The sequence below is a fragment of the Fusarium solani genome (assembly GCF_023522795.1).
Source record: "Fusarium solani strain SB1 chromosome Unknown bctg00000012, whole genome shotgun sequence".
In the NCBI taxonomy this organism is placed as follows: domain Eukaryota; kingdom Fungi; phylum Ascomycota; class Sordariomycetes; order Hypocreales; family Nectriaceae; genus Fusarium; species Fusarium solani.
Window position 1 is genome coordinate 2,309,470 of NW_027072146.1, and position 21,178 is coordinate 2,330,647.

General features: G+C 51.1%; 8 protein-coding genes across 8 annotated transcripts; 5 read left to right on the top strand and 3 right to left on the bottom strand.

Moving 5' to 3' along the window:
• Nucleotides 1-718: 718 nt before the first annotated feature.
• Nucleotides 719-934, top strand: MRS44_016793 (uncharacterized protein; the record flags this gene model as incomplete). Its single annotated transcript, XM_065618184.1, has 1 exon — nucleotides 719-934. The coding sequence occupies one exon, from the start codon at nucleotides 719-721 to the stop codon at nucleotides 932-934; it is 216 nt and encodes a 71-aa protein (XP_065474256.1).
• A 773-nt stretch (nucleotides 935-1,707) lies between these two features.
• On the top strand, nucleotides 1,708-2,780 carry MRS44_016794 (uncharacterized protein; the record flags this gene model as incomplete). The annotated part of the gene is made up of 2 exons (XM_065618185.1): nucleotides 1,708-2,161; nucleotides 2,491-2,780. 2 exons carry the CDS (start codon nucleotides 1,708-1,710, stop codon nucleotides 2,778-2,780), a joined length of 744 nt encoding a protein of 247 aa, XP_065474257.1.
• A 2,540-nt stretch (nucleotides 2,781-5,320) lies between these two features.
• On the top strand, nucleotides 5,321-7,786 carry MRS44_016795 (uncharacterized protein; the record flags this gene model as incomplete). Its single annotated transcript, XM_065618186.1, has 4 exons — nucleotides 5,321-5,653; nucleotides 5,712-5,849; nucleotides 5,989-6,133; nucleotides 6,207-7,786. 4 exons carry the CDS (start codon nucleotides 5,321-5,323, stop codon nucleotides 7,784-7,786), a joined length of 2,196 nt encoding a protein of 731 aa, XP_065474258.1.
• A 2,012-nt stretch (nucleotides 7,787-9,798) lies between these two features.
• Nucleotides 9,799-10,330, bottom strand: MRS44_016796 (uncharacterized protein; the record flags this gene model as incomplete). Its single annotated transcript, XM_065618187.1, has 2 exons — nucleotides 9,799-10,178; nucleotides 10,285-10,330. 2 exons carry the CDS (start codon nucleotides 10,328-10,330, stop codon nucleotides 9,799-9,801), a joined length of 426 nt encoding a protein of 141 aa, XP_065474259.1.
• Nucleotides 10,331-13,253: 2,923 nt separating this feature from the next.
• MRS44_016797 (uncharacterized protein) lies at nucleotides 13,254-14,574 on the bottom strand (the record flags this gene model as incomplete). The annotated part of the gene is made up of 5 exons (XM_046281984.2): nucleotides 13,254-13,396; nucleotides 13,448-13,586; nucleotides 13,632-13,693; nucleotides 13,759-13,951; nucleotides 14,110-14,574. 5 exons carry the CDS (start codon nucleotides 14,572-14,574, stop codon nucleotides 13,254-13,256), a joined length of 1,002 nt encoding a protein of 333 aa, XP_046130602.1.
• A 1,464-nt stretch (nucleotides 14,575-16,038) lies between these two features.
• On the top strand, nucleotides 16,039-17,571 carry MRS44_016798 (uncharacterized protein; the record flags this gene model as incomplete). Its single annotated transcript, XM_065618188.1, has 1 exon — nucleotides 16,039-17,571. One exon carries the CDS (start codon nucleotides 16,039-16,041, stop codon nucleotides 17,569-17,571), a length of 1,533 nt encoding a protein of 510 aa, XP_065474260.1.
• Nucleotides 17,572-17,666: 95 nt separating this feature from the next.
• MRS44_016799 (uncharacterized protein) lies at nucleotides 17,667-19,157 on the bottom strand (the record flags this gene model as incomplete). The annotated part of the gene is made up of 4 exons (XM_065618189.1): nucleotides 17,667-17,733; nucleotides 17,779-18,399; nucleotides 18,442-18,669; nucleotides 18,727-19,157. The coding sequence occupies 4 exons, from the start codon at nucleotides 19,155-19,157 to the stop codon at nucleotides 17,667-17,669; spliced, it is 1,347 nt and encodes a 448-aa protein (XP_065474261.1).
• A 952-nt stretch (nucleotides 19,158-20,109) lies between these two features.
• Nucleotides 20,110-20,821, top strand: MRS44_016800 (uncharacterized protein; the record flags this gene model as incomplete). Its single annotated transcript, XM_046270117.2, has 3 exons — nucleotides 20,110-20,316; nucleotides 20,362-20,555; nucleotides 20,629-20,821. 3 exons carry the CDS (start codon nucleotides 20,110-20,112, stop codon nucleotides 20,819-20,821), a joined length of 594 nt encoding a protein of 197 aa, XP_046130599.1.
• Nucleotides 20,822-21,178: the final 357 nt, after the last annotated feature.

Sequence of the window (21,178 nt, forward strand, 5' to 3'; positions counted from 1 at the left end):
ACCCTGTGCCTCACAAACGCATTTGCTCTCATCACGGAAAGGATCACCGATCTTGCAACGACAACTGTGACTTCTCTCGGCATACAATGCATTCCCACGAGAACATTAAATTGAAGCTGGTGATGATCACGCAACATTCGTCACGCTGAATTGTCTGTTTCACTATGATGTGGCATGCTCCTTTGCGAATGTAATCAATGCATGCATACCTCTGTTATCATTTACAGTTGTCTGTCTTTATCTTTCCCCTCTCATCCCTTTAAAAGAAAGAAGATCAAGTCACGGTAGGCCCCCGCCGCGTCTGCAACCCGACCGTGCAATCGCACAATGTATTATGCCGCCCTAAATGATGCATAGTTCAATGGAGTATGTTGTTATCAATGACGCCTCTAAAAGGAGTTATCGACCACAAGTCCAACCTACCAGATCAAGACATTCCACAACATAGGGCGCTCCTCATAACGATACCAGAGGGTTATATCACTGCCAGAAGACGCCAGACACATAAAGTCTTTCGCCGACACCTCATCGCAAAGTTCTCTAAGAATGCTCCAGGAGCTGTGTCCGAAGAAGCCTGTCTTGGGTTGGTAATGAGGAGGAGAGTGCCCATCGCTTCGCTCGCAGGTGAAAACTGTTCCGAGTGAACCTGTATATATCTAAAGACCTTTTCCAAGCATATACTGGATAGGGCTTATAGAATAAGATAGTCTCTGTCAACATGTTGAACTCCCAACGCCTCAACTTCATGCCCACCCGGCAAAAGTGTTGGTTCGTCATCGTTAGCGACATCTACGTTGGTGGTGGGGTGGCAAAGGGCAAGAAGCCTGTCCTGAACGAGTTCTCTGTCGAGGATTCGGGAGCTCTACAAAGAGCTGTATGCTTCTGGTCGGGTGGCGACGCTGGGGATGAAGGAGGGCAAGGTCCCTCATCTTGAGGGGTAGATACAGGCACGTTGAGGTCGGGTTGATTCTTTGTTTTCAAGCCCATGACATAGATATACACAATGCCAACGTGACTCATAAGTTCTACCTATGTTACGTGAAATGCTCATTCAAGATGCGGTCTGGGCCCGTGAGAGACTTCCCTCAAGCTACTACACTGGTGAGCCAAGCTTGCATGGCCAACCTTGACCGAACTCTACGAGAGCGAGATGAGCTTGATTGTCTTCTCTTGTGGCTAAGTAGAAATATCGACACTCGGATATAAGAGAAAGAGGAGCAGACCCGGATTCGACTGTGATTCTGCGACTGATAATTGCAAACAGTCTGGTCCTATTTCATTACCGAGAAATAAAAAAGAGCTGCAACAAAGACTCTACCACGGGCCCTCCTCCTTCATCTCAGTTACAGATTCCCTCGTTCTCAACCACCTACCTTTTGTCTACTCCATCCTCTCTATGTGAGCGGCAGGAAGAGAACAACAGTTCCACCACTTCTATCAATGATGAACACTGCTGATTGTTGAAACATGAACCAGCAACATCATACCAAAATATCACCAGCCGTATCCATTTCAGCATCGTTCGGGCCACATTTTTCTTCTACCTACACCATAGCTACCTAGTCACAATGATAAGAGCACGGCAGCCTACCACCAACCCATATCAGGCCTCCACGATGCCATCCACGGATGCTGTGACGGCAGACACAGACTCTGCTAGCGACCCAGCTGTAGGTACGTCGGGCACGCAGTCACATCAGGCGTCCGATGAGAATCCAGAAGCTCTCACTGAGTCTCCTACTGAGCCAGCTGGTTACCGATGGTGCCGCGAAACCTACCCCAGCCATCACCGATCCTGTACCCGCTACACCCTCCACGCCACAAGACCCTGAGAATGAAGAAGACCCGATCGCCAAATCGTCTGCCGAGCAAGAATCTGGCAATCAGGTTGAGAACCAGACCCACGGCGTGACCGAGAACCCTTTCGCCCTTAGGAATCTCATCAACCCAGCTATGGTACATTTTGCCAGAGCGGGCTCTCCTCGATCCGCATCTCGAGAACCCTCTATTCCTGCTCAGCCTAGAGAGAACTCGGCATCTACCGGGACCTCGAACCCCATTATCAACTCGGCTTCCTCCTCGAGCGCCTTCCCCCCCTCCCGCAAATCTCCCCCAGTTATCACAGATCCCCAAAGAACCGGCCAATGGGCATACACAGCCTGTTCTCCAGGAAGACAACCATCTCTCCACCAGTGCCCTTACCAGCGGTGCGGGCATCATGCCCCCCCACGCGAGTAAAGAAATAAACGAGACGCCAGAGTGTCAAGAGGCTTATAATACTCCTTATAAGTATACTAAATTAATGTATAAAAATATTATAAAATAATATAATAATTTAGAAGATTTTTCTCTATTTTTATTCTATTTTATTCACCCTAATTAGGAGAGAATAAACTAATATGTCCATCCTCGTGTCTCGTTTTTTCCTTGACCTAGGCGCCCCCTTGGGAATACGATCAGGGCTAGCACTTTTCTGAACCCTTTTCGCAGATCGACAAGCCAAGCTACGTCGATCAGCTCCCCCACATACTCCGAGCGACATGCACGAGCGACATACAGGAGGTCGAGATGAAGGACGAAGGCACCTTTCCTCAGACCCGAGTGTGTTTTCATCTTGTCCAGCATGGGAACACTATGAGAACCAGCCTATCCCGGCGCTCCGAAATCGGGACTGGATGACTGCACTTGGTCAGGCCGGCCAAGCTGCAGCCATGGATCTTCAAGCTGAATCGATCGAGGATACTGAAGGGGGCATATCCCAGGACGACCTGCCCGGATGATATGAGTTGAGGATCCAACACCCCTTTGTCTCAAACCCCGTTCGGAAGAGAAGAACCCACCAACTCTTGCGCGTCCTCAAGGTGGCGTTTCGGTGCATGTGGATAAATGGGTATGAGGATTTGAAGGCCACAGGTGACCTACGACTGCAAACAGACTCATCAAGGCATGCGCCTTGCTATCAATCAGCCGTGTTGTTGTGCCATTTTTGTACCTTGTGGAACGGAGCACTTCGTCCGGAGCTGGAGAGATCTGATGAAGGAGTGCACGTGCTCTATCACGTGAGTGGGATCTTATCTGAGACATCTCATCTTATCTATCAGCATTTGGGCCAATCATAACTACTCATGTGGGGTCATCCGTTTGACCCAGGAAACCTTAACAAAACGGATGATTTGCGGTCAGTCTAACATGTTGCCCGTGGGCAGAGTGAGAAAAAAGATCGTCGGAAAGGCCAACGCAGAAGTAGAAAATGGAAGCTCATTTGTGTCAGTCCACGCGTACTTCTTACAAAAAAACATCGCGCCAAAGAACGGACAACAGGTGCCATTGTCTGCTGCGGAAAGTCTTTCCGAGTCGGCTACCCTAAATCTCCGGCTCGCTTCCGCGCCGGGCCCGACTCTACGGAGCTCCGTTCCGTCGCCGGCGCTTCACCTAGCAAAATGAATGGCTCACCACGAATTTGATGCTCCGATTGTATGTCGGCCTGACGGAACCTTGGGGGAGATTTCTACACATCTCTGCATTAACGATAAAGCTGACGACGTCGGTTTCGTGCAGGATTACTGCCATTTTCGGAAAGAGTGCCTGGCAGCGACGGACAGCCCGCTTCGGAGCTTACCGCCTGTTGTTTGAGGTGAGCAAAATTCTGGCCATCCTTTTTGCTTCTTTGGGTCATCAATGCTCTGTTGATTGGACTGACCAGGTATGTGGCTGAAAATCCTCAAGCCTGAATGATTGGAGCGGTCTGAGGTCGATTTGGAATAATGATTTGGAATAACGATTTGGAATAATGCCGGCGACCAGCCTGCAGGTCGCGCCAACAAGGTCAAGAAATAATGAGACACTAGAGCAGAGCCTCTTTACTCTCACAAGCTATGGACCTTCACAATAAGGAAATTGTTATAAAGTAGTACTCAAATAATAAAATAATATTATTAAATGAAGTAGTATTTTGCAGGTCCTTGCGTATTATCTTATAATTTTATTGCAATTCGTCGTTATCCGTTATCTTCAGAGAGGGGTATGCTGTCGTCTTCCTCAGTGTTGTCTCTTTTCTTCACCCGCGGACAGCGCGTACATGTCGCAGACCCTGGCGACAGCTGCACCCTGTCTTCTCCATCGGCATTAGTAACAAGTCGCCTAGGGATCCCTCGGTATAGCACGTGTTTCAAGCCAAGTCGACTCGGTGAGGTTCGCAGGATTGCCCGAGGACCTAGGCAGAGCGCGCACGCAATGGGGACAAGCCGAGCCTTTTATCATTGACAGTTGACTCTCACCCGAACTACTCAATCAGGCAAGTCTGGCTTGTGATAAATCCCTCTCATCCGGTTCACCTCATCAGGCAAGCCTCAATTGAGATGAATGAGCAGTATAGAATACGCAACTATCAGGAAGAAATGCCTCTCATTCTTTTCACCGAATCGGGCATTACGGCAGTTGACCCCGCTCTGTGAGCTGCCGCATTGAGCCCGGACGCGATGGCCTTCTCGCCGCAACTCTGGCCGCATCCTTCGCCGCACGCTGAGCCTCGGGGGACCAATCCGTATGGTCCACCGACCCAGCATGAATAAGCAAAAACGTCGGTTGGTTCTAGCACCAAAAGGGTTGCTAACGCGCAACCATAACCTGGTTGCTACAGTGTCATGGTGGGGTGCCCGAGGCAGCGCTAAGCCGACGTGCGGTCATCGTTTTCCAGGTGCCGGTTTTTTCTTGACTCGGCTCTGTTGCACCCAAGCCGATCACGGGATGCTTGTGAGGGGATGATGTGAGTGTGTGTGTGCATTGGCCATCCCTTGAGTGTGGCAGCAAGATGATGACGATGCCACCCGCTGTCAATTGTCGTGATGAACTTCTTTTGTGAAAGGCAAAGAGCTTATCTTTTCTAGACGCTTCTCTTCTGCTTTCTCCAGCACGGGAATCTCACAGCGACTCCGTCCCCACTTTGTCATCCACCGGGCCCTCTGCCGATACCGATGGCTTGCCGGGTCCCTACCTAGGCACGAGCTGGGCCAACTCCTCAGTTAGGACAGCTTCCCCGCAGTTGCGACGCCGCAGTGCAACAGTGCGTGATGTAAGAGAACTCAAATCATTGCACGGATTAGGTAGAAGTACCCGAGGAGCGTAATGCCGAAGCCCGGATGCCGGGGTTGGTGGCTATTGTGTGTCTGCATGTTTGCCAATCGTCGAGCTCGTGTTATAAATCCCAGCTCCACCCCCGCAAACCGTGCTCGGTGAGCTTGCTCTTCTTTTTCTTTCTCCCGTGGTTTTGATCTGCTGCGGATTGCGAAGAAGATACACCTCCATCAACACAATCGTCACCATGGGCGAGTCCAAGTGCCCCGTTGCCCACCCAGTCCCCAATGTCGCTGGACAAGGAACCCAGCGACGCGACTGGTGGCCCGATTCTCTCAAGACCAACATCTTGAGACAACACACGAACGTCACTAACCCCCGAGGCGAGAACTTCGACTATGCTGCCGCTTTCAAGACTCTCGACTATGAGAGTCTCAAGAAGGACCTGCGAGAGCTTATGACCGACTCTCAGGAGTACTGGCCTGCTGATTTCGGCCACTATGGCGGTCTTTTCATCCGAATGTCGTGGCACAGCGTCGGTACCTACCGAGTGTTTGATGGCCGTGGTGGAGGCCGACAGGTAAGCGATGGTAGCGACTGGATCAATTGACCCAAGACTAACACCAATTCCTCTCCAGGGACAACAACGATTCGCTCCCCTCAACAGCTGGCCTGATAACGTCTCCCTCGATAAGGCCCGTCGCCTGCTGTGGCCGATCAAGCAGAAGTACGGAAACAAGATCTCCTGGTCGGATCTGATTGTCCTCACCGGCAACGTCGCTCTTGAGTCCATGGGCTTTAAGACTATTGGCTTTGCCGGTGGCCGCGAGGACACATGGGAAGCGGACGAGAGCACTTATTACGCACGTTTACAACAGCATCCTTTGCGTTGACAATGGCTAACTTGGTATACAGGGCGGCGAGACCACCTGGCTCGGCAACGACGTTCGCTACTCCGACGGTCATCCTGGCACAACGAAGGCTGGTGCCATCGATTCTGATGAGCCTCCTCACAAGGACATCCACAACCGCAAGCTTGAGGAGCCCCTCGGCGCAGTCCGTAAGTCCACCCCTACAACTGGGAATAGCTTCATTATGACTAGATGGCTAATTATAACCGATTACGTAATCAGACATGGGGCTTATCTACGTGAACCCTGAGGGACCTGATGGTAATCCTGATCCTGTTGCTGCTGCTCGAGACATTCGTGATACATTTGGCCGCATGGCCATGAACGATGAGGAGACCGTTGCCCTTATTGCCGGAGGCCACTCTTTCGGCAAGACCCACGGAGCAGGTTCCTCCGATCACGTCGGTCCCGAGCCCGAGGCTGCAGGCCTTGAGGCGCAGGGCCTCGGCTGGGCCAACTCTTACAAGTCCGGAAAGGGTCCCGACACCACCACCAGTGGACTCGAGGTGACCTGGACCAAGACTCCCACCAAGTGGAGCAACAACTTCTTTGAGTACCTCTTCAAGTTTGAGTGGGAGCTCACTAAGAGTCCCGCCGGTGCTCACCAGTGGGTGGCCAAGGATGCTCCCGAGATCATCCCCCATGCCTACGACCCCAACAAGAAGCAGCGCCCTACGATGCTGACCACCGATCTTGCTCTCCGATTCGACCCCGAGTATGAGAAGATCTCCCGACGCTTCCTCAACAACTTTGAGGAGTTCTCCGAGGTCTTCGCCAAGGCTTGGTTCAAGCTTACCCACCGTGACATGGGTCCCGTGTCGCGCTACCTCGGCCCCGAGGTTCCCAAGGAGAGCTTCTTGTGGCAGGACCCCGTCCCCGAGGTCGACTTTAAGCTGGTCGATGAGGGCGACGTCGCTGCCATCAAGAACGAGATCCTCAAGTCCGGCTTGAGCGCCACCCAGCTCGCCTCTACTGCTTGGGCCTCTGCCTCCACCTTCCGAGGCAGTGACCTTCGCGGCGGTGCCAACGGCGCCCGCATTCGCCTTGAGCCCCAGAAGAACTGGGAGGTCAACAACCCTGCCCAGCTTAGCAAGGTCCTCAGCGTCCTTGAGGGCATCCAGCAGAAGTTCAACAACAACCAGCCCAACGGCAAGCGCATCTCTCTTGCTGATGTCATTGTCCTCGCTGGTTCTGCCGGTGTTGAGAAGGCTGCCAAGGACGCTGGCTTCTTTGTCTCCGTCCCTTTCACTCCCGGCCGTACCGATGCTACCCAGGAGCAGACCGACATCCACTCCGCCAACTACCTCAAGCCCTCCGTCGATGGCTTCCGAAACTATGGACAATCGACACCACGTGTCAAGCTTGAGCACCTGCTCATTGACCGTGCTCAGCTTCTGACTCTGTCCCTGCCCGAGCTGACTGCCCTCATCGGTGGTCTCCGAGCCCTCAACGCTAACTGGGATGGCTCTTCCCACGGTATCTTCACCGACCGCCCCGGCGCTCTCACCAACGACTTCTTCGTCAACCTCCTCGACATGGGCACCGTCTGGAAGCCCGTCGGCAACGGCGACCTCTTCGAAGGATCCGACCGCAAGACCGGAGCTAAGAAGTGGACCGGCACCCGCGTCGATCTTGTCTTTGGCTCTCACGCTGAGCTCCGCGCTCTGTCTGAGGTGTACGCTGAGGCTGGCGGTGATGAGAAGCTGGTCAAGGATTTCGTCGCTGCTTGGGTCAAGGTGATGAACCTGGACCGATTCGACATTGGCAAGGCGCCTACGCTGAACGTGTCTCCTCGTCTGTAATTTATGAGCCTGAATGTAGCAAAATACCACTTTGAGAATGACAGTAATGTACACGTTTTGATTCAATTGATGGTTCTCTTGCGCGCGCGTGATGCCGGTGTCGCTCTGCATGGTTAAGATGAGAGGAGCCATGCAATTGACGCTGGAGTGATTGACGGTGGCGCACGTAATTGGCCATTCCATGCATGACGCAAGCAGCCATTTGTGAGACTCGGTTTGTTAGCGACCGGAGTTTTGAGACCATCTTTGTCAGGTACAGCTGTGTTTGAGTGTAGTTGTGTCAGGCATTGCCGACTAGTTACGACCCTCTCGGGGAAGTCATGCATTTGGTGTCTAAGGATGCGCGGCCATGTACAGATGGTTGGTCCGTATTCATTTGAGGGTAGACAATGCTGCAAGACATTGCTCATTGGCGATTGAAGCTTTCAGACCATCTTGGTAGTGTATGACTGTGTTTACGCGCGGTGTTGCGAGTCTACTACAACCATTGCAGTGGCAAGGTAAATATTTAAGCCAGCGACGGGACGTTAGCGAATGATCAGGAAGTCTTTCCCTTGATAGTAGGCAGGGAAAGTCGCAAGGCACTCGTCATCAATGGCCGATACCTTGAAGCTCTTTCTGTAGGATGCGACTGTTTGTAGATGAGGCGTCAAGGGTCCGTTGCCCTCCCGGCGACAGAGTCACCAGTGAAAATATAAGGGAGTGTGACAAGCGCTGTGTGAGTATCATTAACCTCAATTTAATTTTCCCAAGGGAAAAACCATGCATTAGATGCCGAGACAAGTCGCAGCTGTGTATGCAAGAAAGATCGGTCAACCCTTCCGCGACAATGAGAGACGGTGCTGGAGGGACGGCCGGGTCACGTGCTGCGTCACACGGGCATTGATAAGATAAGTGGGGGAAATCCAAAAAAGAAAAAAAGTGGAAAGTGTGGGGATTGACCAATAGACTCGGGACGGACCCCAAAAAAAGTACCGATCTAACTCCAGATAACTCTAATGCACTCGAGGTATTTGAGACCAACCTAGGTTGAGGGGCGCACACCACCACACCAGTTGCTAGCCATTGTTAGATCGGTACTTAATGGGCGAGAGCTTCAACTTCAAGTAGGTTGCCCGCCCCACATCGCAGTCCAAAGCAGCATCTGGCACGTGTCGAGCGCCTTCAAGAATTGACGATGAGGAAAAACAAGATAGCGCAAACCAGATTGCGTTTGTAAAGGCATCGGAGTACTCAGAGAATAAAGGGAAGAAAGGGCGAAAAGAAAAAACGTAAAAGAAGAAGTGGAAAAATGCCTCAGGGCAGAAGAGAAACATTGGTAAGGTGCTCTTCGGGACCACTGTTCCTGATTGAGTAGGCGGTGATGCGACAGTAACAATTCATGCTGAATTCTCTGATGAAAGAACACGCCAGGTAAGATATGAATGTCGAAAAGCTTCGCCATTTGACTTGGTTAGATGTTTCTCTCATCGTATACACATCGAATGAAGATATTCGCATTGTTCCAGGCTTGTTTCCAGGTTCCGACTCCCCCAGTATGTTAACAAAGGCGCATTGGCAGAAATCGCCTCGTCTCTTTTGGACATTCTGGGGTGAGATCTTCGATGAAACCCTGTGCGAAGGCACCTTGGAGTACATAAGTACATCCAGCGCCATAGCGCACAGTCGCCTGTCAAATGTACCGTTGTCTTCCCTGTATTATGGCGACAGAATTGAGAGGATCTCGGGATAAGTCAAGACAATCCACATCATAAAAACATGGCAATATGAGTTAATATTGGGATAACAGTTATCATAAGAGCATGTACAGTTTAGTTCTAGCTTCGGAAGAGTTTCGCTTTAATTTATATAGATAGAAGGATAATGCTTATCATAATGGACGCGTTTCATGTCGTTCGGCCAGCACCTGCCCGTGTCGCCGTCTGTTCTCTGAGGTGCGTCCGAGCTTCATCGCGATGCCGTGGTCGGGTCCCTTGCACAGCGAAGCCTTGAACGCGTGTCTGATCCAGGCCTTAAGGCGCCAGATTGAGGTTCCACCGATCGAGAATGTGGAAGCGGATTTCTTCCCCACTGGCGCCCGATGATCGTTGGGTCTTGAGGGCCTGGTCCTTGCTGCAAAAGTAGTGGACCATCCAGAGCATCGGTGTAGATGTGAGCGTTGACATCTTCGCCATGCCTAGTTTCCTCGGCGTGGCGGTTGCATGTAAAGCTCCATGATAGTCCACCAATTCCAGCCAGTCATACGCCACAGCTTGACTTCTCGAGAGCACGTGGTAGGGGTAGGAGACCCTCTCCTGTCGGGGCGCCTTGATGGTGAGGTAGTACTCGAACTCAGCTGGCGTCAAGCCGTACTTCTGCGAGATCTGCAGTGTCTGAAGATATACGAGCTGGCCTTCGGTTGAAGAGGTCATCCGACGAGTGTCCCAACGGCGCGCAACGCGACCTCCCGAGACGATAAAGGGTTCCACGAACTCCACAGACAGAAGATGAGGACCGACTCTCCAAGACGTCTAGCGGCCGGAGTGATCGCAGACTCCCCAGCATGATGTCGTGTTCTTGCTCCAGGATGTCCGAACTTGAGCTGGGTAGGTGACAGTCGGTTATATGGTAGATTGCTATCAGTCGTTCTCTGAGCCTGTGTCTGACCGTGTCGCGATATGCTAAACGAGTAAACCGCCGAGGCTACATATATTAAGGTCCCACAAGAATAAGGCCGTCTATTTTGACAATAGTGTCTAGCTCATTGTCGGCAAGCAGGTCCTTAAGATCGATATCTTCACCCTAGCTCCTAAGCTTGTCGAATTCTTGGAACCAGTCGAACCCGCCGAGCCCAGCAATATTAGTAGAATCAAGCCAATCGTCATCTTAGTAGTCGCTATCGCTGCCGTCATCCTCGTACTCGCTTTCGTCCTTAACGCGCTATTTCTTCTCGGGTCTATCAGATATAGATAAGCGGTCAGGCAAGAGAGACATAACCCGAGGTCTCTTAGCCTCATTTAAGGATAAGCCGGCAACTAGAAGCAATCAGTAAAAGACCAAAAACACGGTAAAAGCCATTATTCCCTTAGAGATAGGGACGGCTGTTGTCGATCTATCTAAAACCTTGAGTCTAGCAGAGTTGGGATCGGATGAACCGGAGGATGGACCGGCGGAGACTAAGGAAGCGGAAGCGGGGGAGGCGGAGGGGATCCCAAGATCGCCCCGGGTTTCATCCCGCGCTTGCCCTTTCGGCAGTTGTTTTCTGAGAAAAGAAACGGTCGGGAGGAGTTGACCGAAGAGTTGAGGAGGTTGAGAGTAGGTTGAGAGGTGTCTCGCTGTCGTCCCGGTGGAGCTCTCGGACATGAGGGGATCGCTGCAAGATCAGCAGCCAGAACGTGCGCGATGGGTGCAGCCTGCACTTGGATGGTGGCTGGTAGTATGAACCGGGGGTTGTCTTCTTTACACCCTTGGACTTGCGGAGGAGGTTCCGGAAGGCGACGGCCGCATTTCCCTTGTTGTACCGCTCGGTGACAGCGGGACTTCTTGTCGAGATGGTTTGCAAGAGAGGAGAAAAGGAAGGAGAAGAGCCGGCGCGACAGAAGCGGAGTGGTGGTGTCGATGTGAGCTGGCCTGGGAAGGAGCGAGGGGGTGATCCATTGTTTCGGGAGGCAGGTCTAGGCCGTCAGTGTGTTCGAGATACGCTCGAATATGAGCAGCGTACCTTAGGGGAAGTTGGTCAGGGTATAACATTCGGCGTACTGAAACTCGTCCTTGAGGCTGTGGTATACCAGCTCGAGGGACAAGTAAACCACGTTGGCGTGTCTGGTGTCATATTTCATATGGGAATATAATGACGTTCTCGTCTTGAATCAAGTTTGTCTTTTGCTGTGGATGTATAACCTGAATGTGAATCCCAATATGACTCAAAAGATAACAAGATCCGGGAATGGGATTGCTGTGACACCACGTCTCCTTCACAATGCGGGATGTGTCCCAGATACTTGTGCGGGCTACCCCCTCGTGACGAATGTTCTTCAGTGAGTTGAACCAGGAGGCCAAATGGGAGTGAAGGCGACATTGCAGGGTCGGTGCTGAGCGACGACCAGCTTCGATGGTAGACGACAGCAAACCACAGGTATTCGCATGGGGCTCTAAGACGACGGGAAACTGGTCGTGGGGATGTGTTTGAACCGACGAGAGGGCTTCTGGGAAGCAATGAGAGTCAACACAAGTGGAGTAAAAGTGAGGGATATGGTGACATATCTGGCCGATGCCGCTTCGTATGGGGGTAGCTTCGAGGGGAAGAAGGGGAGGATGGTCGTGCTTGAGACATGATCGGGTGCTCTGATAAAAAGAATGTAATGCCTGCGAGGGCATGGTAGGTTAATGGAGCAGATGACCGCATGGACTAATGTTGGATGTCAAAGTCAAAGATTGTAATGGGTTGTGATGATCTGGAAAAACACACGAGATTGGCATGGTAACAAGGCACCCGTGTTGATGCCACCAATTGTTGCGAAAGACGGCACAAATGTTCCCAGTGAGGAAAATGACGTCACGATAAAGTGTTGGTTGATTCTTCTGTTGAGCGAAACCACGCAGCTCTGCCACTGCCAGGTACACTTCTTGATATCTCTGTGCCTCGCGATGCACCTGATAACAAACAAGCAGTTCTGCATTGGGAGCCTGCTTTTACCGTCCCCTGGGCAAACTGATTTCATTCTTTTTTAATATTCAAGATATTCATCCGGCAGAGCTTAGACGGGCGTACGAAGCCAGCCAAACACCTCCAACTCCCGACCCGACTGATGTGAGTTATCCACCAAAGGCCGCCTGTACGGGTTTGGCTTCTTTTCCGTACCTAACTGATCTTTCAGTAATGGCGTGGACTTTCGCCAACCGTAAGCGACGATTCGAATTCTATCTAATGAAAGACGCCCCCGGACGACCTAAAGCCCTTCAAGCCCGCATGCCGGGAAATATGGTTGGATTTACGTCGGGCAAATCATAATATGATATAACTACGTGACTTAACAAAGCCTTTGCTCTACTACAGTTGCAACGTTGGTTCATGCCTTCATGGTCAGATGCCGGGCTTGGACATGTCTTGCCAGTGCCTGCCTCTATACACTTTTTTTATCCAGTCGTCTTTATCCGCAGTTTTAATTACCGTGACGCTGTTTGTGCAGGAGATATCATCACAGAATTGTCCAAGACCTCCATGTGCCCCTAACCTTGACCAGGGACTGAGACAACTATGCGTAGTCCTCATCCTTGGCTTAGCAAATTCCCCTCTGACTACGTATGCAGTTAAACACAACTTATGACAATCATTGTTAGCTTTGGTCAAAGTAATCTTTTATTTAGACAAGGCACTGGCTAAGTGGGCAGGAATAGAAGCAAAATTTGGTACATGTAGAAGACATTCTCCAAACCACCTTGTCACACCCCTTTCATCCCCAGCGCGTTACGTCTACCCAGGTAGAAATCACTTGAAGATCCTGCCAACACCGGCACCGAGCTTGCACACAGTTGGGACAAGCTTGAGAGGAGTCAGCTTATACTTGTAATCAGCCTTGTAAAAGGTTCCCTTCTGGGTAATGTTGACGCCAGCTGAGCCCCAGTCGTTTTCTGTCGCCAGTTAGCTGTACTCATGCGCAAAAGGTCAAATGCTTTGCTTACTAGCTCCAAGGTTGGCATATCCATCGAGCTCCTCGTCACCGCAAGTGCAGGTGTTTGGGGAATCCATGGGAATTACAAGTCCGTATGTGCTCAGGGCTTCGCTTGTGTTTCCCCGGAAGACATTGCCCTCAACGAGAACCTGGCTGCGTCAGCTTTTGTGATGTGAAATCAAGGAAGGACCCACCTGATTATCCGATCGGCTGTGGATGGCCTGATACAGAAAGTCTTCGTAGAGGTTGTTGTAGACTATAGAGGCCAATTAGTTCAAGCTTCGTTGCATATAAACAGAGGGAACCTGCTGTGTTGGTGACCAAAGCGCCCGGCAGGACCCCTAGTGCCCATGTTTCGCCAATAGTTGTGGTGGTATGTGACGTGGAGGTGGCCGAAGTCAAGGTCTCGGAAGGTCGCGTCGTTGCCCACGAGGGAGGACTTCCAGTGGTCGTGGAAGTGGTTCCATGACACTGTGATAAAGTCTGAGGCCCGAATGATGTCGACTTGTCCGTCCTGACAAAGAAGTTAGCATATGTTGCATTTTTCTTGTCTTCAATGGCGTCCCCGGAGGAAACCGCCACAACACCAAAACACACATAACGGCATCAGAACCCAATACCGCAAAACACCACAACCCAGAAAGCATTGGATCTCAAGAGTAAGAAACTTACATAGTGGTCAGGTCCATAGCTGATGTCAGAGAAGAACTCGTTGTGGTCAACCCAGACGCGGGTGCTGTTCCGGATGGTGATGCAGTCATTGTCGAGGATATGGCTGATCTTGAGGTTCTGAAGAATGACGTTGTCGCCGTTAAAAACGTCGACGCCCTTTCCTGTGATATGGGCAGATGCGCCGACGCCAATAAGGGACGTGTTGGACCCGACCTTGAGACGCGCAGGCAGAGTGATCTTGCCCTTGACCCTCACGATCTTGGGATCAGTGCCAGCAACGGCAGCGACAAGTTGCTCAGCGGTAGACACAAAGACTGTCTTGCCACCTTTTCCACCAGTGGTAGGGCCGATAGGGTTGTCTTTCGCATACCCTTCAAGTCCCCAAGTAGCCAACTTGAGGTAGTCTGAAGGGAAGGCGAGGGCCAGGCCCGCGAAGAAGTAAAAGAGGAACAATTTCAGATTCATGCTGCCAATTGAGAGAAGAGCTGAAGACTGGTGAGATTCTGGGAGGGTTCAATGGGCAGAATCATTCCTTAAGTATACAACATCCCGTTTGGTACAGCTTTTGCATCGGAGCTCCCCAGAGCTTGGCAAGCTACCCCAGTCTCCAACCTTTACGCGGGGAAGCTTGTTCGGAACCTTAATTAGCACCAATAACCATCGTCTCAGAGCTGTGATGCTGGATGCAAGGGTCAATCCCCAAGAACCCCCAAAGGTGGTTGAGCTCTCTAATTGGTGGAGCATATTCTTCCGTTGGACCACGGTTAAAGAGGTCTGCATGTTGCTTGATGGTGGGATGACAACACGGAACCGAGGTCTTATGGGCATAAAGATGAAATTTGCAAGTGATGAACGTAATCACATTCTTGGCTTGGCGATTGAACGGTTCGTCGGCTGATGACGCCGTAAGGGTACATCGGATCGGTTATTGCTACCCTGAAACGGTACTCTCTGGCTCTTGGCTCCAATGGCAGGGCCTGGATTCATATTAAAGGACTACGTTCTACTCCCATCCAGAGTGTTGCAGTTGGAAGCCTTGATTTCTTGCCATGAGAGTCGGGACAATCTGCAGTGGCGAATTCGCAAGACTACCGCATATCTTTCACGTCTTATAGAGGCCATCAAAGTAGAGTTGAGCCATCAAAGTGAGCTGTTGCTGCCTCAGCTGGCTTATGCTGCGGCTGAACGAGCAACTCAGGACCAGGCTGAGGCCAGTCATCTGACACGATTTTCAAGCCACATTAACGACAATACTTGAAAACGTGTGATCAATCAAGTGACGCTTGCGTAATAGCCCAAGAAAAAAATTGGTGCCTGATATTTAATTGACTTCAGTCGCTGAAGCCCATGCTTCGCATCTCCTTCGCATTATAACGCAACGGCCATACTCAAAGCTCCCTGAGATCAACCTCATCATGTCGACTTCCTTTTCGATAGCCGATTTAAACCCTCGCCGCGTGTTTGAATCATTGTGCCAGAAATGCCAAGCGTTCTCTTCCGCATTCAACAGAAGTTATACATCATCAAAAGACCCTCACCCCTTTGACCACCATGAAAATTTTCTATCGCTACAAGCTTCTGCTGATGCGGGGTGTCCACTCTGCCAGTTGATATGGCAGTACGTCGTTTGGGACTGCCAACTGAGCGAACCGTTTCAAAACCTACTCATGACAGAATGGCGATATGAGGGATCCAGCATAAAAGTCAGATTAACAACTACCTGCCCTTCTTCCAACGTATTCCCTGCTTATGAAACCCCTCCTGAACTACTTGCTCTTGGCGTTGAATTCCCCCCGCCTTCCTATCACGACGTAGGCATTCCCACAATCGAATTGGTTCAAGAATATCTTCAGGAGATGAAAACAATCTCAATCAAGGGTATGGATCAAGTCTAGCTCGTGGAAGAACTCTCTGACGTCTGTAGAATTAATGCCTGGTCCTGAGAACGAGGACCTGAAGGAGCTTATTCGGACGGAAATTTGGCCATGGATCCGGAATTGCCAGTCTCAACATCCACAGTGCGCAGCATCTGTGGCGGCCGCGGTCCCTACAAGGCTCGTCGATGTTGGCCTGGACGGTGACGAAATGGTAAAGCTGATCCAAACAGACCAGAAAGCTCTTGAGTACATCGCTTTGAGTTACTGCTGGGGAAAGGGAACAGCGAACAGCAAAGCAAGAACGACGTCGAAGAACCTACAATCTCGCCTGAACGGAATCTGGATCAAAGATCTCCCAGCCTCCATTCAAGATGCCATTACCATCACGAGACTAATGGGAATCAATTACATTTGGATCGATGCTATCTGCATTGTTCAATCAGATGGACCAAACGACCCGGGGGACTGGGCGACTGAAGCGGGAAGGATGGGCGATTACTACTCTGGTTCTCTATGTTGCATTACTGCTTCTTGTGCTAACAGCAGCACCGAAGGCTTCCTGAGAGCAAGACCACTCGGACGGTTCAAGATCAAACCAGTTCCAGTACCATTCAAGGACGAGAATGACCAGCAGAGGTATGTGTGGGCTCAGCTCCGGCCTACTTTGGATAGCGCTCGCTGGACCTACCGAATCAGACACCCCCTAATGGAGCGTGGATGGTGCCTCCAGGAGAGGGTGCTATCCCGTCGAGTGTTGCACTGGACTTTGAGTGGTTTGTTCAAGGAGTGTCGAATGACGCACCCTCTTATTGAGAGTGACCAACCAAGGGAGATGGAAAAGGAACTCGTTAGGCACCATATTCTATCACTGAGTAAGAGGGAGGCTCTCGGAGAAGCATGGTGCGAACTGGTTCGCGACTACTCGAATATGAAGCTGTCCTTTGCGTCAGATAGGATGGTGGCCATCTCGGGAGTTGCAACTTTGCTTTCCCGAAAGCATCACGATGAATACTTTTACGGCGCATTCAGATCAAGCTTGGCAGAGTGTTTACTCTGGTGGTCAAGTGAAGACTCGAACACTGAGTATCCGGGCTGGTCTTGGCTCTCAGTCATGAAGAATATCGATTTCCCAACATTGTCGATGGCCAACACTCGGATGGAGCAAGATACTAGGCAATCACTGATTCGCCAGGTTCTTCCCAACCCTTTCCCAAAGAGTCATGGCCTGACAAACCCCGGAAGACGTTTGGAACAGACACTGGAGATTGAAGCGCCCCGGATTGAGCTCGAACTGGCTGAAAAAATGGTACCTTACCACTTACAAGTGAAAATTCCGGGTACAAGCCGGCTATTTGCAGGATGGGATTGTTTGTACCAGGGAAGGCCCGTGGAGGGAAGAGCTCGCGGGAGTGGTGGTGCTGTTGACGTAGTGCTCTTGCTGGGAGGCAGAGAGTACAACGGGCTTGTCTTGACCAAGAAGAGCGAGAAAGAATGGGAAAGGGCTGGTATCATCACTATAAGGTCAGACGACGAGACTACAGTGCAATGTGTGGATGGGTTCATCAGGAAGGTTGTTCTAGTGTAGACTTGATGTATCAGACAGTCGACCTACTTCCTCAACACAACTTAACCGTGATTCAGGCCTGAACCCCCGTAGCTTACGTATTCGACTACCATAATTTATAGAAGCCCCGTGAGACGGAAAGAGAAAGAGAAGGACAGACTATTAGTCCATGGAGTCACCGTTCTGTGAGATGTCAGACCAAATCTAGCGCAACTAGGATAAGCATACCTATCAGGTGTCGAGATAATTTGACTGATGGGCCCGCCGTTGCCAAGATCTATATCCATCATTGGGTGAAAAAGATCACCAGTGCCTCTCTTCCAGACCTGATGATTTGGTTTCTTCATCACGTCTTGGACGTATCCATCCTCTGGCCCTATGTTTTCGGCAAGCGGGGTGCTGATGATGAATTCATCCAAGTTGTCAAAAGAAGAGAGTGTTTTTCTAAGCTCGTCCATGTCAAATTGGTCAAGCCTGTGATGCCTCCACTGATTAAGGGCCTGCTTTGGAAACCCGGAGAGAGTCCGGGCAGACATCCAGATCTTGACGCTCCTGAGGTTTTGGAACCGGTCTATGTTGAGCCAGTGAAAGTCGTAGGGGTCGTGGAGTTGTTCTGGATGGGCGCTCTGTTCTTGTAATGTACATGGGATCTCGAATCTAAACGATGGGTGTAGGCCTAACTCGATGCTTTTTGTGTGCTCGAGGAAGGCTCGAGGTGCTTCTCCAAGTTCTGGTCGTGTTGATCTTTGGGGACATGGATCACAGTAGCCTAGCCAGAGCTGCCAAGCAACTATGTCTGTGAAGATAAAGGTTGTCGACCTGTACAGAGACTCGGTGATTTCAGGAGACCTAGAGAGTTAGCCGCATAATGAGTAGCCGTGAGAATCTTACAAGAGCTTGCAGCACAGCAACAGTGGCATATAAGGGCTACCAGTCCAAGCGGGTTCTGGGGGAGGTGGGGGTGGTCTGATTACTTCCTTGACCCTTTTAACCCTTTCCACGGCCCGTTTCCATCTGCTGGGCGGCTTGGGCGGTGGCGGCTTGTAGCCTCTATCCCAGAGTGGTCTCAGATTCTCGGGATTTTTGGCCACGTCTTTCCAGCAGCGACAGCCTGACGTGCTGACTGTGTGGCCATTACGTATACTAAAAGGAACCTGGTTATATTCCCTGCCATACCTTTCTATGATTTCGACCCAGCATTTCCAGTGGTTATCCCATGGTGAAGAGAGAAGACCCTGGTAGTCAAGGCGAGGAGAGACGGGCTTATCTGAAAACCAATCACCGAAAGCTATTCCTTTTTTGATTCGGAGCTGTTCGACTTCTTCTTGGAGTTGGTCCTCAACCTCGAATTCTGTGCAGCATTTCCAGCGGCAGTAGTGGGGTTTGGCGTCTTCTGGTTCTGGAGGTATGGCGCCTGCATCTGGAGGTTTGACGTCTGCGTCAGGAGGTTTGGCGTCTGCGTCAGGAGGTTTGGCGTTTGGGCCCCAGTGGGCTACAATGTGCTGTCGGAGACCGTTGGAGCGCCAGACTTCGAGGTAGATGGCATCGCGGAGTTCGCGGGGGAGTTTGATAAGAGGGGAGTTTGACTGAGGGTTTGGTTCTGACATGGTGGAGGCAAGACGTTGCGGATGGAGTTGAATGAATGCGAAGAAGGTGAGGAATGTTATGATCGGGATAACGTGAAATGATCAGCTGCTCCAAGCAATGTCGTGGTGTTGCAGGGATCCAGTCGTGTTGGTCCAAGGCTTGTTTCGCGAGCAGACGACATTGGCTGAGCACATAGGAATTTCACTCTGATTAGCTGGAATCGACCCACTCTCTTTAACATGAAACGAAAGCGTCAGAACCACGGCTCCTTCGACCCTTCATTGTGTCGGTGAAACAAGCGATGATAACCTGACGGGCCTGACATTTCGTATCTTGACTATTTGGGGATTCTCTGCGAAATGATTTAATTGCCGAAGCCGGGGTTTGGCTCCGTCGATCCTGCAGTCGAGAATAGCGGAACCGCCTTTAGGATCGCCCCTCTTGTTTATTCTCGACTCGTCCGCTAATTTACCCCGGATTTCCGCCCCATCACGCCATGAGACCAAGCCTCAAAACGTGGTGAGCATTTATTTCATATTAACGACTGAGGTGGAACCACAGAGGCTCCCTGACCCTGCTGTATCTCGATAACAGATGCGTCTCAACAAGATGATCGCACCCTGAGGGTCCACTGCTTGTTTGAAAGGCTTCTTGAGGGTCCCTGCACATGATCCTGCCAGCCCTGTCCGTCTTCTCGCTGGGTATGACCAGCAGCACCCCGCTTTCCCCGACGACTCTCCTTGTGCACGGCCAGCCTGTGCACTGCATAACAAGAAATGCAGCTTGTGATTGTGGCTGAATTCCTCTGCCAACATTGGGGGCATGATGACAATGTACCGTAACTGGCTTTCTTCCACCAGTCACATCACAGTCTGATGCAGCCCCCAACGTGGGGCAGGATCAAAACCAAGGTCATCGTCATCGGCCGAGCTTGTTTCAGCTGATCTTTTGAAGCTACACAATTATTTCAAGATGGTTCTCAAAGAGCACGCAAAGGCCTTGTCTGCCTCTTTGGCCGAGGCAAAGCTCGTCCCTGGCGTGGCAGCCAGTCTCATTCCGGAGGACTTCAAGCCTACGACAAAGCTCGACGTCGATTTCGACGGGACGGCTGTCAAGTTGGGGAATCTGTTTCGTGCTTCGCAGTGCAGACTTGCCCCGAGTATTCGCTTCTCGAAAGAGGTTTGAAGCCGCCCGACGTTCGTGGAAGATGCTTACCCCTTCTAGCCCGATAGTCCGTCAGATGCGACATACATGCTGTTGCTCGTCGACCCTGATGCTCCCACGCCGGATGATCCCAAGTTTGCTTTCTGGCGACACTGGGTTCTTCCAGGTCTGAGGCCTCTCAGCGGCGACGAGGGCCTGGTCGCGCAGGTCCAGCCTGCTTTGACAGAGTACCTAGGACCCGGTCCCAAGGACGAGTAGGTCTGACCTTGTTTTTGGATGTCGGGGGTTGACCTTGTTTTTGGATGTCGGGGGTTGACCATGTTGCAGCTCAAAGCCTCACCGATATTTGTTTCTCCTCTTCCGACAGCCCACCACCCTGGATCTGACAAAGGAGGAGGTTGGAGGTGAAGAATTCGTGCAAAGACGATCGTTTGATCCGGCCAAGTTTGTTGAAAAGCACGATCTTCACCTGGTGGGTTTGAACTGGATGCTGGGGGCTGGAGATGGTTGGAAGGAGTGAGGGAACTTAGTTGGAGTAGGAATGGAATCAAAGATTGTTCCTCAGTGTTGAGATGATATGCAGGGGGATAAAGGTGATGAATCATATGAGTTCGCATGAGATAAAGTTGGGTCATTGGGCTGGGCGGTGGGACCTATGACTGTCGATTCTTGGACACGTCTCTAAAAAGGACATTTGCCGTGGCAATCAAGAATAGTTATTTCTAAATTTGTGAAGATTGCCACGAAAGAGGGAAGCATCTCAAGAAGATGCAGGTCGAAGGGAGGCAGCGTGATACTACAAATTCCCGTTGACTACTGTGTATGACACCGATCGGTAGAGACAGCAATGGAACCGATTGCACTGAGCCAGCTGAGA